Source organism: Harpia harpyja, chromosome 2 (assembly GCF_026419915.1).
Source record: "Harpia harpyja isolate bHarHar1 chromosome 2, bHarHar1 primary haplotype, whole genome shotgun sequence".
Classification (NCBI taxonomy): domain Eukaryota; kingdom Metazoa; phylum Chordata; class Aves; order Accipitriformes; family Accipitridae; genus Harpia; species Harpia harpyja.
This window is the reverse complement of record NC_068941.1, coordinates 33,647,630-33,663,022: the sequence shown is the minus strand read 5'-3', so window position 1 is coordinate 33,663,022 and position 15,393 is coordinate 33,647,630. Positions and strand designations below refer to the sequence as shown.

Genomic DNA, 15,393 nt, shown 5'->3' with positions numbered 1-15,393 from the left:
CAGATATCAGCTCAGGGCTAGTGAGGTCAGCCTCACATACTACCTTATTCCACTCAGGTGTAGAAAGACCCTTGCTAAGACCAGATTCATTTTTTGTACTGGTGTATCTTCTAGCACTTTAATGTTTTACATTTTTAGAGAATTTGAACAGTATTGCTAAAGTAACCCATATTACATCATTAAAGACCCAACAACACACACGAGTTTTGCATTGTAAAATTACCAATTCTGTGACATTTTAGGAATTTCCAAGGCCTAAATCCTTAAAGTGCCATGCAACATCACACATGCTTCACTTTGTAAGAGTATTTTATTGGCTTTTTAGCATCCTAGGTTTTTTTCGGTAGGAGATGTTTAAATTCTTGTTGTGATGAAAAATAATGCTTGAATTATAGTTCAGTTATTAAACATATAACACAAATTCAAAATGGATTTGCTTATACCTGTCTAGGTGATTGAAAGTAACATAAATAAAATTCAGATAATTTAGTGATGAGTATACATACCTTTGTTTATGGAGAAGAGATTCTGTCACAGTGTCAACTAATACCTATTGTGACTATGTACTTAAATACTTGCTTCTCAATTCTTCCATCTTCTCAGACACGCCATTTTCCTTACTGTTTATAAAGCAAACCTTTCCCCTCTCTGTCCTTCACTTGACTTGGTAGTAAGTAATATGAGAGTGTTTGAAATTCAGACAAAACCTCCTTGTCCTGAGAGTACAAGGGGTGGAGGAAGATGCAGCAAGAGCAATAGGTTGTTCTTAGTGCCTTACGCCACCCCCTTTGACAAAAGCCAAAGGACAGGACACTAAAGAGGCCAACCAAGGGCAGCTATTCCTGGGTCACTTGTCTCCAGCTCCTTCTCCATACTTTGTTATGAGTTTTCTGGTGAGTGGACTGAAAACTGAGAGTTATTGTGTTGTTTGTATTTTTAAAACAAAAATTAGACTTCTCCAAGACATTTTGATGGCTATTAAAATACAGGAAAGAGGTGTTAGCCTCATGATGGAAAAATGCAATGACTAACACCTACCCAAATACTACTCACACACAATGGTGACTTTAATGTTGCCAGGCAAAGGTTGTACATATACACAAATTCCTTTTTGGTCTTTTTAATGAAGCAATAGGATTTGATTCCTTGATTATGAAATATCTGGCAAGGATATGGTCCTATGGTCCTCATACACAGATTGGAAGCAGACGGGGTTGATCATAATGCTAAATTGAAGAAGGACAAAATCTTCATCTCCTGGTACAAGATTCATGGAATAAATAACTTAATATTAACTGTGAAGTTATTCCCATATTCCAGTATGTGAAAACAACTGTGAACGCTCAAGAAAGACTGTGTTAAACAACTGGAACACTTCCAAATTATTTATCCAAAATAAACTTCCATCAGAAAGCTACCATGAACACTTACTCATTTTAGCTCTTAAAAATGAGCAATTGCTCTTGTTTTAAAGCCATTTCACATTCTTGAATTGAAACTTCAGATTTTACATTCTTTTAATGTAATATCACTAACTACTACTGTGTTTAACACTGAACAGACTAACAGTTTAACACTGAACAGACTCACTAAAACCAACGAAAAACTCCTCCCAACTTAAGAAAAGCCAGGATTTTGAAGCTTTTCTTATAGGGAAAGGACTTGACAAGGATGGGACGCTTTATCTCTCTCTCCTCTCAAATCAGTTTCATCATTTCTAGTAGATGCAGAGTCAGCAGACAGGCATGGATATGGACAACAGAGTGGCCAATAGATGGCTGTTAGAAGACAAATGGATGGACAAATTCAGGGATGTACATCAACAAAAGATCTGATAAGCATGCTGCTGAGCAGGGAACTGGAATCATCCTGACAATCCTGTCAATGTGGTGTTACCTTAAATAGTGTTCTCACTTGCTGCCTAGCAAGTTGTACAAAATTAAACACATTTCATATAGTAATGGCTCATGACTATATTGCATTTTTATTTTAATCCATATGACACTTACTTGCTTTTTTAGGGCATTCCCTTTTAGTTCTCTTGCAGCAAACCCCCAGAGAATATTTGGCACAGCTCCTGCCAAGAGAAGGAGATTCACAGCTGTCCTCTTGGCCTGCCCCCACCCTTGAATCCCAGCACCCTTGCTGATCAACAGCAAGGGTTGCGCCCATGTGGTTTGTTCTGCTCTGACAGGTGCTGGCATTTGGCAGCATTCACAGCAAGCAGACAGTTGCCGAGATATGAAGACTTGGCTGCAAGTCAGAAAGCCAAGCTCATAGAAAGCATGGAAGGATCCAGAGGATGCAAAGGTGTTAAACCCCTTCTGTCCCGGAACAGCCAAAGGTGGCTCTAAACTATGCTGGCTGCCAGTAGTTACAGGCACTTCTACAGAAGCTAGAACACCAACACGAAAAAATAATTTGAAAATAAGCATAGCCAAATATTTACCAGAACACCTAGAGGATGACTCCTAGCTCCTCATCGTCTTCCAGCTCATGACACACTAAATTATTTGAGCTGCCCAAATCATGCTGTCTGGATTAGTTGCAGCTCCAGATCTGTCTTGAAGTAATACAACTACAGTCTTTCCTCTAAATGAAGTCAAGTCTCTCCATCCTCCAACATCAGACACCAGTCCTCCACTTTCTTCTGGAATTGCAAGGGGTGTTTTGCTTCCATTGTTTAACAACTGTGACCCTACAGCTTTAGTGCTACACCAACAGATAGGACTCCCTTGAAGCTGCTGGCAACACTAAAGACAATCCCCTTGCAAGACTGAATTCTCTTTCAATTTATTGTGTTTAAATGCTGAGAATTCCACATGTAAGCAGCACACAGAGCAGAAGGGCAAGTTATTTCTCCTTCTCCCTCTCTCTCCCTGCTCACACATTTCCACAACATCAGCACAAGAGCAGTCCTCAATTAGTGAGTTTGGGCTAAACTTAAGCAAGGAGAGTTATCAATTTAAATCGCTTTGTGCCTCAGCTTACTAAACTAATGCTCTTGATTACACATAGGCAGTGATGCTCAAAGCGTGGTTACCATAATCCAGGAAAGAGGCTGTGAAAAGTTACTTGATGTCTTCTCAGCCAACTTTATCTACTTTTAGCACATCACCTTCCCCTGGACTGATGCTATTCCTGCTTATTTATCTTACACTAAACAAAGAGTTACATTATCAGGAGACCTATGCATGTAGTCTACCAAACCACAGACAGATTGATTCTCCATAAAAATCTGTTTAAAAATCCATTTTAAAAAATCATGATGCTGTCATCCTACCTCAAGTTGCAGTTTTGGACAGGGTTTTGCCGTAGAAAATGGGCATCGCAGAGAAGCAGCACGTTATTGTCACGAAAAGCACTGTACACTTCTTAGGCCAGAACCACACTAGATTATTTGCAGCTACTTGAAAATTCTAAGAAGATTCATCAAAGCAGAAAGATTTTGTCCTTCTAAGACATATATCAATGTGGATAGATCAACATTTTCTTCCAAACCTGTACATGCGCTTTGCACAAATGTAAAAACTACACAAGGTTTAGGACAGCATAAACATGGGACTTGTTGACTTGGACAACCTGAGATGCCATAAAGTAGTCTTAAGTTACTCTAGAGCCATAGAACTGCATATGGGACAGAACTGTAAAAGAAATCAGGGTAAATATAGACAGCTTGCTAGGATTTGTAATACTTGTCCTTAGCTATGCAAAGTAAAGTCACAACTTGTAACAATCATGTAGGCCTTTTATCAATAGAGATAATATTTGATGTATCTTCAAGTCAGAGTTTGTCAAACACTGATGGACTCATTCATAAAATTTAAAATTCTTATGGAAGTAAATGAACAAAGTCTGTCATTACGGTGAAAAGATAAAGTACATCCTGGCAAAGCTGTTCTTTTTTTACAGTATAGACAGCAAATGCTGGTTCATCTTTTTTTTTTTTTTTAATACACTAAAAACAGTTATTCAACACTTGCTGGGCAAAGAGCTCATGTATATCTCATTTACATTGGGGTTAGACATGGCACAGTTTCTAATCCACAGAAAGCTATCCTTAATTAGAGAGTAACCATGCTGTAAAGTTAGATTAGAATCTAGGATCTGAAAGCCTCCAAATGTGAGCGGAGCATTGGTTTATTTTTAGTGTAGTCTATAGGGCTGATTTTAAGAAGTTAATCCCAACCCAGACTCTAAAAGCATACATACAACACACAACTAGCTACTCACGCCAGTGTGTTAGTGAGAAAATCTGTACTTCTAAAACCCCTTGGGGAGGGACAGGTAGGGAAGACAAGGCCTTTGCCTTACCATTTTGTCCTCATATCAGACACAGTTAAGAATGCACATGAGTACTAGCATTAGAGGCACAGAGGCAACTACATTTGCTAAGGAACTAAGGACCTAATGAAAGAATCCAGCTATAAACGCAGATCTGAGTTTCTGCCACACCAACAATGTGTCTTTCAGTCACTTACTGGGAACACCCAGTACGTCAGCCTTTCACCAAGTACTTATTAAGGAGCCATTAATTACCATGTATCCAAGTGCTAGAGTATTTCAGTTCCCTCTGCTCTGGTACAAGTATTGTTGTTCTTGATAAACCAGAACTGTAGCCAATCCTCTGGCTTTATGCCCAACTGTCTATTTGTTTTTAGTGATATAATCTGACCGCCCTGGATGTTTTATAAGAAACATGCTGTTAAAAGGACAACTTGAAACTTTTTGATTTGTTTGGACAATTGAAAACTTGGCTGTCCCTCTTGTGGCCTTCTCTGCACAAACACAGCAACTCTGAGGGAGAAGAAAATTATTTTGACACTATAAAGCAGGCATTTTGCTTTTATTGTGAAGATTTACTGGCAAAATTAGGCAGTGTGCTGTGCTTCCTCTGCTCCAGTTCCCCAGCACCCTTTTCATCAGCCCACCTCCTTTCCCTTTCTGACTCCTATTCCACATCCTTTTCCAAGCCAAACAGGGCTTCTACTTCACACCATCACCATCTCCTCTCTTCTGCTGCTGTTTCAGTCCTCTGGCTCCAACTGTGGGCACTGAGACTGAACTGACAACCCAAGCTGACTCAGCTACAGCTTCTCAGGTGTCCTTAAGCTATGCTCCTAGTTCCAGAAGCCAGTAAAGGTATGCCAGGACTTGTGCACTTGGGCTCCAAGCCATGACTGCCTCACCTGTGACACTATTTTGTCTCAACCATTGGGAGATATTTTACAGCTTGCATAAACATAACAACTTTCAGACACATTTTATGGATGCGTAAGTTTAGAAAGCATTCCTCCCAGGTTAAGGTAAATGAACCTGATATTTTCCTTCTGGATTTTCAAGTAGAGATACCTACTGTGCTATACAGCTTTGCTAGCTTAAGTAAGAATTCAGCAGTTCATACTTATGCTCTCATCAGCCATTCTGTCACTACAACTGCACTCCAACTAAACCTTGGTGAAAGTTTAGCTTCAAGGCAGTACCATTCTGAGGTGGTCGTGTTTTCAGTTTTTTTGTAAGCAATGATGATAATGCTAGATTTACATGTTATATACACTATCTCCAGGAAACAGTAACTTTTCTGTGTGTTATATTGTTGGCAAAGCAGACAACTAACTACAAAACAGAAGGGAAAGTAGGCAGCAGGGACCAAATGAGCAAGTTGGGTTTCAGATATTTCTTCTTCTCTACACTGACAGCAAGAGAGACAAATCCATACGCTTCCTACCTCAGCACTGTCTTCCTACACTGAAGGGTCAGGCTGTGCCCCTGATTTTATATCACAGGGTCACAACGGACTTGTTTACAAACACAATAAAACTTTATTGTTTCCCACCTTCCCTACATAGATATTGCAAATAATATTGTCCTTCACTACAGAATGGCTACTTAAAAATAAAAATGATCAGATAAACTGCTAGATACCAGTAAAGACTTAAGGTGACAGACAGAATGAACCAGTTCATTTGTGCAGTCAACAGAACAGCTGCAATTACTGGTAACAGGCTTTCCAAACACTTTCAATGCTTTACTTAAGAGAGTCTCCATTACCAGACAGCTTAGAGGCCTGGCTTCTCTTCATTACCTATTTCCCCGAGTTCAAGGACTGAGCCTTAAATCATCCTGCTAAAGCCACTGCCCTAGATTTAGAATACTGGATCCCAATTTCTGATTTTCCTCTAGTCCTGCTATAAATGACCAGACAACTTATCAGTTTCATATTGCCTTTACCCTGGGGAAGGAAAGAGATGCACGTACTTAAACCTAGAAAGCACCATCACTGAAGTAGCAGCAGAAGCAAGAGAAGTCTTGACCTGTTTATCTCATTCTGCTACCACCAATACTCTCCCTCAAGCCTTTTACTTCTTCACAGTTCAGGCACATCTAACCTGATCTAGTTTTGGAAATGAACAGAAAATTCAGTGATGAAGCCACCTAATGTCCTCTGAGGCACACAGCTGGCTCCTCTAACTGCTTAAATAGTAAACAGCAAAGTCCTTCCTCATGGAAATGGACTAACCCTTTGCATGTTCCCAGGTGGGAAATACAGTCAAATAGTAATCAGATAGGGAAGTTCAGATTGAGGATCCATAAGTATTTAGAGTTTGTTGATTGGCATGCAAACATAAAAAATGTTTTTAGGACAGGACCCTCAAGAACAGTGAACCCTCACAACCCAATCAATTGGCAGAGGCAAGAACACACAGAGTCATGGGGAAAGATTTTGTGTTACTACATCATACTATTTTTACTTAGACATATATTTGAATGAGCACTGTCTCTTCATTCCTTTTTTCTTCCTAAACGCCCCAAAAGGTACAAGTAGCACTAATTTAAGGATGCTTGTGAGACTAATAGTTTGCCAAGGAGGATGTCAGAAGAACAGCTTCCTCCACTAGAATTCTTCGACCTGTTCAAATATGAGTCTGTTCAATGATTGAAGTAGTTGCCTTGTCCAATAGTGGGCTTCCACAGGACATACGATCAAAGGTTTTCTGATGTGTGAACTGGGGAGACACCTGGCAAGAAAAGGTCTCTTGTTTACTGAATTGTGTGACTTACCTTGATTACCTTGAAATTAAAATAAAGATAGTAAGTGGATGCACAATATAAGTAATAAAAAATGCAGTTAATTTATAAGATTGTTTTGATGTACTTGTCATTTCAGCATAACAAAACATGTATTTTATAAGAACCACTGAAAACTGGACTACAAGAGCTTTGCTCTTAATAACAGGCACAAGCAAACTTCTATTTAGCAATTTCTGAAGTTTCATCAATGTTTACAAACAGAATTTGGAGGAAATCCAGGTCTATGCAATATACTTTGAAAATATCTTTGCTATCAGCAATGCTGTTTCTGTTATTGCTTATTCATCACACCTTTTTCACCCCTGTAGGAATTCTTGCAAGAATTCCAAGAGACAACATATCTCCTTTTTTATTTATTTATTTATTTTATACTGCCAGTGTTACTTTCTGCTGCTTAGGAAGCACAGTACAGTTGAATCTAACCAACCATGGATATTTAATGTCGTCTTCTTTCTATAAGTTAAATAGTTGTTCCTGTTCACAAAATAGTTTATTGAAAACTATTACATCTAAAAGCATGGAAGGTCTTCACTTCAGCGAAGCCAGCCTCCATGTCAGCAAATTTTAAAACTTCTTCAAGCTTCCTATCTTTATAAACCAATTAAGCAGAGATATCTGCAGAATACATGCTCCATCTAGGTACATATTTTGGTTCTTTAATTCAGTCATGTTACCAAAAAACAACCCCACTGACCTTTGACGATCATTACTGCAGTTCAGAATTTATTTATTCAAGATTCCTGAATAGATACGGTAACTAAGACATGCTGAAAATTCAGTATCAAAAGTGTTGATTGTCCTTACAGTTAAATCTAATGTTTTAAAAATTACGTTCAAGACTAATGTTTTAATTTTGGTAACACGATGTTTTCTGCGATGTGTTAGGTGTTAAACAGACTACTCAAAAGCATGCTTACCGCTACCTTATGTCAACCCTGTTCTTCAGGGCACCTAGCGTATCCTTGAGTGCTTTTACCAAGTAGGGGATCTTAGCAAACTTCTGGAGAAAGAAACTTCCAGATACTTCCTGGAAGTAAGGAAAATACTTAGGAGATAGGAAATGCTTTAGATAGTTATCCTTTCTCCTGAGAGAGCTCTTAGCTTATCTTTGGTTTACCACTGTTTCACTGACTTGAAGTGCTTTACCCTCCTACAGCTCATAGCAGCATGCATCACATTTTTTTCCTTTTAGCAACTATAAGAAATTAAATAATTCCAAAAGGTACTGTGCAACTGCAAAGGATGGTACAAACATAGTACATGCCCTTTAGCACTGCCAACTGTGCTTGCTCTTTCTAATCAGCTTTCCATATGTAATAACCAATACAGTTATTAATATACAACTTGCAGTGCTGTATGTGGCCAATAATTATATAACACATCGGCACAAATAATTTGCAGCATGTGCAACAGTATTTGGACATGCATAATGCTCAGAAAATATTCTTTTGTAGAGCTAGGAGGAGGCAGAAGTAGTACCTCTTGCGTCTTCTAACTGGCCTCTGCTGGCACCACCTCAGACTTCCTTTGACACTTGCCAGAGACTCTAACCATCTTTGCACTTTCTATGGGGGCCTATGGTTTTATTACTTTGTCATCAATTTTCATTCAAATCAAGGCTCAATTATAGTGCTTGAATGGTAGTTTTACATCAGGAAGCCTAACTCAAGCAGCAGTAACAGTTTCTCTGCATTACTCCCAAAAGTTAGAGCTGCTAAAGAGCTGAGGCAATTATACTTGACCAAGGACTTGCTAAGCATGTGAGATGTCCTACAGAGTAATTATATTTGCATTAAAACAATAGCATTTCACTGACACAAACTTCCTATAAAACTTTCACGTTAGCATGGAAGAGGTTTACTAAAATAATTACATTAGCCAAAGATAGCAAGATAGTGTTTCTTACAGTTCTGTTGCTCTTACCATGTTGGGTTTTTTCCCATAGTTCAACACAGGTCTGGCTGCACCTGGCTTGAAATGCAAGAATAATTGAAGTCACAGTTCTACTGCAGTGATATTAAATGTACAGTATATAATCAAGATAGGGAGTACTGACCAGCATGTGGCTGCATCACAACAGTTCAGCTAGTCACTTCACCCCTAAAAATGCCCTGTTTTCAATATCACTAATGACGCATATTCTGATTTTTATTTTGTGACTGGATTTGTCTTACTGCAGAATATTGCTGTACCAGACTGTTCTCTGCTAGTAATATGTTAAACCCAGACTAGGATCCCATTATACTAGAAGCTGGACAGATCAAGGCCAGTTCCTACCCCAAAAATCACATTTGAGTCATGGATGGTAGCTGCACTTGCAATATAGAAATGGGACAAACACACAGAAACCCACTGACATCAGTACATGCTTGCCTAAGTCATTCCATACAGACTCCAGATTCTGGTCTTCTCAGTGTTTAGAAGGACTGGCAGCAGTCATGAGTAGGCACAGAGGGCTCTGACTGATATGAAGGCACAATGAGATAACTGCAGCAGTACCCTGCCCCAGCTTTTTATCTTGCCCTCAACCAGCCTACCTCTAAGCAGAGTGCTGAGCTGCTCACAAAGTAGCGACGTGAGCTACTGCAGTTTACAGCCTGTGAAAATAAATCAGCACCAGTTTCGGTTTACTTTATTAGTGTCAAACTCTAACTTCCAATAAGTCCTGTATCAGTCTACAATATCACAGGAACTCTTACAGTATGTCTTTTTTGTATGTCAGAGACACAATCCTAAGAAATAAAAGCACTTGCAGCCATTCAGTTAGGATACATTCAGATGACTTAAGTTCAGAGAGAACTTCTATTCCCAAGCATTGTGCTAACAGTCTTTTGCCAGGAGATAATGCCAGCAACAACTTAGTACCACTACTTCTTCACTTTCCAGTATTCAGCTTGGAATTGTAACATTACTGAAGTGTTTTCAGATAACACATACTACCGTGAACACTTGCAGATGGTGAGTGAATGCCTCAAGTGTTTGGCTTTACCTCTACCCAGGAAATAAAATAAATTAGATATAAACTGATGTCCTGGTGTGATTTTCTACTTTGGGCATATGTTTGACTTTTTTTTTTTTTTTTAAATCGCCCTCCCCGGGTGGAACAAGTTAGTTTATCTGAAACATGTTTTCTGAACATACAAGAAAATTCTCAGAAAGAAAAGCCTGTGGACTACAATGAGTCTCCTAAATGAAAGCAAGGTCCCTTCCACAAGATCCCTATATCCAGTAAAATTTGGTCCAACATTTCTGGAGTTTCTTAAAAAGTACAAAGCTCCTGTTCTATCAAACTTATAATAATTATATTCTGCCATTTACCTCCTAAAACTGAACATGAAGAAAATCCAGGAACCCCTCAAGGTAAGCCCACAGGCCTGCACTGGTTTAAGTATTCTAGCCATTTTTTGCATGAATTATTCATCAAGGATCATGCATTAGCCTGGTTGTCAGCATAAAACTGCCACAGAGAGAAGACTCTTGACCACTTCCTCAGTTGATCTAAGTCAACGTGACTAATCATGGTGAAGCTATAAAAGTTACATTGCTGTAGAGTAAATTCAGTTTTTGAAGCACACCTAAAGAGGGGAAGCATCTCATACTTTCTTTCTTAAGTAGCTCACCTGGGCTTAAGGAGTAAAATTTAATCCTCTTTATGATGTAGATCTGTAGAGGGGATTAATGTATGCTCTTATGTTCTGCAAAAGGTTACTACCCTTTAACCTATTACAATACATTCAAATTAGACAATGGAGTCTGAACATGAGATGTTTGCTGTCAGTAACAGGGAAGCTGTGGTAGGTGCCGTTTCCAGGTGTTTTATAGTACTACCTGAAACACATATTCCTTCCTTCCTTCTTAAGGGGTTCAGAGGAGCAGCATACTACGTTCCCAAGGAACAGCTCCAGCACACCAGGTTCAGAACTCAGCTCAGCGAAGATCACTGTGCACTGGCTCTCATTCAAAGTTTTATGGCAAAGCTAAGTTCTGAATCCAAACAAAAACAGGCAGTTAATTTTCTTAATTTGCTTTCAATAGCCTTTAGTGAAACCAGCTAAAACCACAGTGCCATTAAGATGAGCAGTATATACTAGGATGCTTGTCCCTTTAAACCATGGAATCTGTGTAAACCAAACAGTGGAATGACTCAATGGTTTCTACTCAGTTGCTGCAAAACTGGAAGGCTCACAGCATGCTTTTTCTTACACATCTGAGGAAAAATAACCTCTATGAGCTGGTACAGTAGGCTGCTACTGCCTCATGCATGCTAATTGGTGGTCATTGAATAAAGGTTCCATTTCCAGCTGAGTCTCTGAAGCCTTTGTTTTTTAAAAATAAAACACTTCCTGGAGACAAGTGAAGAAACCACTAAATTGCTACAGAGTAATTACATGTGAGGCCAGATGAAGATACCTCTTATGATTAATTTCTCCAAACAGATTAAAAAAAAAATCATACTTAAAAATAGTAATTTTAACACTGGTCAAACTGTGGTTTGGTTACCTAATTACCAAAACTAAATGATGAAGAACACTATGGTTAATGTAAGGAGTTTCACATTAAATTAATCATGCATTTCCCTAAGTCCTCAGTATATGCTTACTGAAGTATTTGAAAAGTTTCAGAAAGTGGATGTAAGTAATGTACTTGTCTTCACTCACTGTCTAGTTAAGTAGATATTGTATTGGAAAAATTTGCTAACATTTTGGATGTGGTTTTCCTAGCTTTGTTTTTCCTTCCTGGACACCACATTTGAATGCTAGCTTTCTTCCCTTTAGTGCATCTTTCTGATACCATACAAAGGACAGAAAGAACATTCCTTAAATTCACAAATGCACCTCATGAAAACAAAACTCAACCAGTATAACAAATGTGTTTTGTAGTTTACATCCATTTACAGTGTATGCCTAATGAAAAATACAGGATGCAGTGATATTAAAAGTCTGACTCTATTTGACTCTTCTGGAATGTGAAATTATGAGGTCATTAAATTATATTTTATTTGTCAATTTTGGCAAGAACTAGCGCCACTCAAAGGACACTCTAACGATCCAAAGAGGAATGTAAGCAATGTAGCATTGTCAGATACAGGTGTCTGTGATGCAGGATCTATGAGATTGCTACAGGAACCCATCATGCTCTGCCTTGCTACCAATCTCAGAAGCTTTCCATCACTGAAGGTACCATTAAAAATAAGCAAGTTTTTCCAACAAAATGATACTTAACTGAGATTTAAGCTTTCTGCAGGACCCGTTCTCTTCAACTTTTCACTCAGCAAAAAATAATGTGTTACAATAAGGGCAAGACATCCCATCATGATTTTTTAGATAGAACTGAAGCAATGAAAGGTTCCAAATGAGTTATTTACAGCATGAAACACCAAAATCCAAACTCCTGAAATTATTTTCCTTTCATATGGAGTCATAAGAATTCAAAAAGCTTTCCTAGCTTATCTTCCACAAATCATTTATCATTTGATTGAGACCCAAGAGAACTTGGACACTTAAGAGACCACCAATGCTACAACAGGTTTGTAACATGAACCCTTGCTTTCCGAGAAAAGCATGTCAGTCTAGTTTCCCCTCCGCTCCTTGTCAGTGAAATAAATATGTTTCAAGCACAGAACAGAAAGCTCTTAACTATCTTCTGTGGCTAGGTGTGGTTATTATCACTACTCCTACAGATTGTTGTGAATTATCTCACTGTCCATTGAGACTAGGATACTACTGGTCTCTCCACATATTGGTGAAAAACAGTCCTTCATGAAGAGCTTACACAAATAAAAGAGGCAAAACTGCAGCATGGGAGAGAAATACCATCCTTATTTCAGACTAAGTAATTGGATGCAAACAGATTAAGGGACAAATCTGCAATGAAACTCAAGTGTGTAGTACTCATTAAACTAACAGAAGCTGTGTCCAAGCCCTTTTATTGGCCTTAGCCTGCATACTGCAGATCACACAGACTGTCAGAGTTAGGAGCTGAACCCATGCTATCTAAGTCCTTCTGTAGCCCATTAACCACACAGAATCATCCTTGTGTTCGTATATATAACCTCAACAATTATTTCATTGCCATAAAAGGAGGTTATAGGACATGGGTTGAACCCATTCCTGAAGCATTGCAAATTCCCAACTAATATTATGTTTTCTAAGTGTGTAACTTCCTATCAAATCCAGAGCCATAAGACACGTCAGTGCCATGGATGCCTCACTTATCAATGCCAGAATTGCTCATGGCTTGAATTTCTTCCATCTACAGTCAGTCACAGACCTGCAGCATGTGTTCCTACATGATGGCAACAGCAGCTGCTGGCCAGGAGAGTGTACGCATCATCCTGTTGGCTTACCTTTGATTTCCAATTTCTGATAATGCGTAAGGCCTTCTTCATTTTGCAAAGAACACAGGTATACAAGTAATCATTGTCCAAATCCAGTGACAAATTCAAGCCTAAATGACTAATGTCATTAGGACCATGTGAGTTGGATTTGATTAATTACTATTTTTAAGTCACTGAGAAGAAGGGTATAGTCTGACAATAAACTTTTAAAACACCTGAAGCTACAGCTCCTACAATTAATAGAAAACTAGCCCATACTTTCTATATATCGCCATCAAGTGGAGTTAAACATACTGTTACCATAGCCTAAAGCCTGAAAAAAAACAGGCTGTTAAATACATGTTTAATAAAAAGGTTTTGCAAAAAGTTAAGTTTGATGTCAGATTACCAATGAAACATAGGTCCAAGTGCCTGTGCTAGTTCCAGAACAGAATGACAAACACCACCACTGAATACATCTTCACCACACTGGCTGGTTAAAGAGGAGGGTGAAGAGGGAAATACATCATGCAGCTGGTCTGAGTGGTTTTAAGTACCTTCTTCTCCCTAAAGGTGAGTGACAGTTTCCCAAAACCCATGCTATTTCCTGACTTTTTAAGACTAAATCCTTTGAAAACTGGCTGACATTCACTGGAAAAGAATGGTGGGGCAGAGGGAGAAGGAAAAACTGTTCTTTACTGGCAGCAACAAGGCACTCGACAAAGAGTACAGCTTTAAATTCCCACTCTTTGCAGTTTTTATTTGCATAATTTATTAGGACTCCACCTCTGGTTCATCTCTCGCTTCAACTTTTTGCTTCCCCAGTGTCAGGAAGACCAGAAACAGCTACAGTAGAGCAGACCATGATCCCTTTGCAAGTATTTTGGACCCCTCCTGCTTCTTGGGACTCACCTCACCTCCGCTCAGCTGCTGCAACAGCATTCATCACTGTGGTATCAGCAGTAACTCATTCCTCTTTACATCTGGTGTCTATTAAAGTGGTTCACTGCATAATGGAGGGAAAAGGAAGTGAGGATTTTTTTTTAGGGTGTCAATCATTAGTACTTGCAAGAAAAATCAACTATCACATAATGAAGGCTAGGCAAATAGGACCTGATTAATATCTCCTTCAGGAAGGCATTTCAGGGTCCTTAGGTGAACCCTAAATGTACTTTAAATCATTTGCATTATATTGTAGTGTTCTCTGGGTGGACATTTAAGACCCAGTTTTTATTACGTTTGTATTTTTCCTGAAGCTGGCATTTTTTCAGCAAGACTGCAGGTGGCAGTAGCTCTACAGTTATTTATTTTTCCTGGTTCCCTCCTGCAAACACTTTTACCTGTTTAAAAAAAAAAACAAAAAAACCCAAAAACCCCACAAAAAACCCAAAACAGCCAAAAAACCCTCTTTCTCCCTTTCTGGTGAAAGAGGTGGTGGGAGGACTGTCAGAATCAAGAGAAATAAGAAGCATTCCCCCTCTGGTTGTCAAAATTCTAGGATGCAAAATGTTCTCATTTCCAAAGATTCACCCCTCCCCAGGAATTAGATCGGGTTCTGCGTCTGAGAGAGTAGAGTTAATGCTCTTCAGGGCATGCTGGAGTGAAGGGAGGGAGATGTGTTGTAATTTCCTCAGAGCATAATTTATGGTTGGATTTTTAATGGTTACATAGGCTTATTTTGACGTCTAAAAGCAATACTGTACAGTTTTCCTTTAAAAGTATATAATTCTATTTTGCATTTCTTTTTAATATTGGACAAGTGGCAAGAGCTAAAATAGGCCTTTAAAAAAAAATAACTTAAAACCATAAAATTTAGTTTTATGGATTGCGATTCCATATTCAGGGTGAAGACAGTGAGAAACCCAGATTAGTGGTAAAACCTGTATAGTATGTACTGGTGAGGACACTAGAAACAGCAGGGTTGTTTCTCTCCCGAGTTGCCCAGGTTGAGCTTGATTGCCACAGGGTTGGAGCTAGTAAGGCAA

At 38.8% G+C, this 15,393-nt stretch overlaps 1 protein-coding gene across 1 annotated transcript in view; it reads right to left on the bottom strand.

Moving 5' to 3' along the window:
- Nucleotides 1-14,416, bottom strand: part of SLC39A8 (solute carrier family 39 member 8) — a 50,935-nt gene extending 36,519 nt beyond the window's left edge. The window contains exon 1 of the mRNA XM_052775511.1: nt 14,321-14,416. Within this exon, the coding sequence (XP_052631471.1) occupies nt 14,321-14,350 (30 nt within the window). The 5' untranslated portion in view covers nt 14,351-14,416. The remainder of the gene's footprint in view (nt 1-14,320) is intronic.
- Between the last annotated feature and the right edge of the window lie 977 nt (nt 14,417-15,393).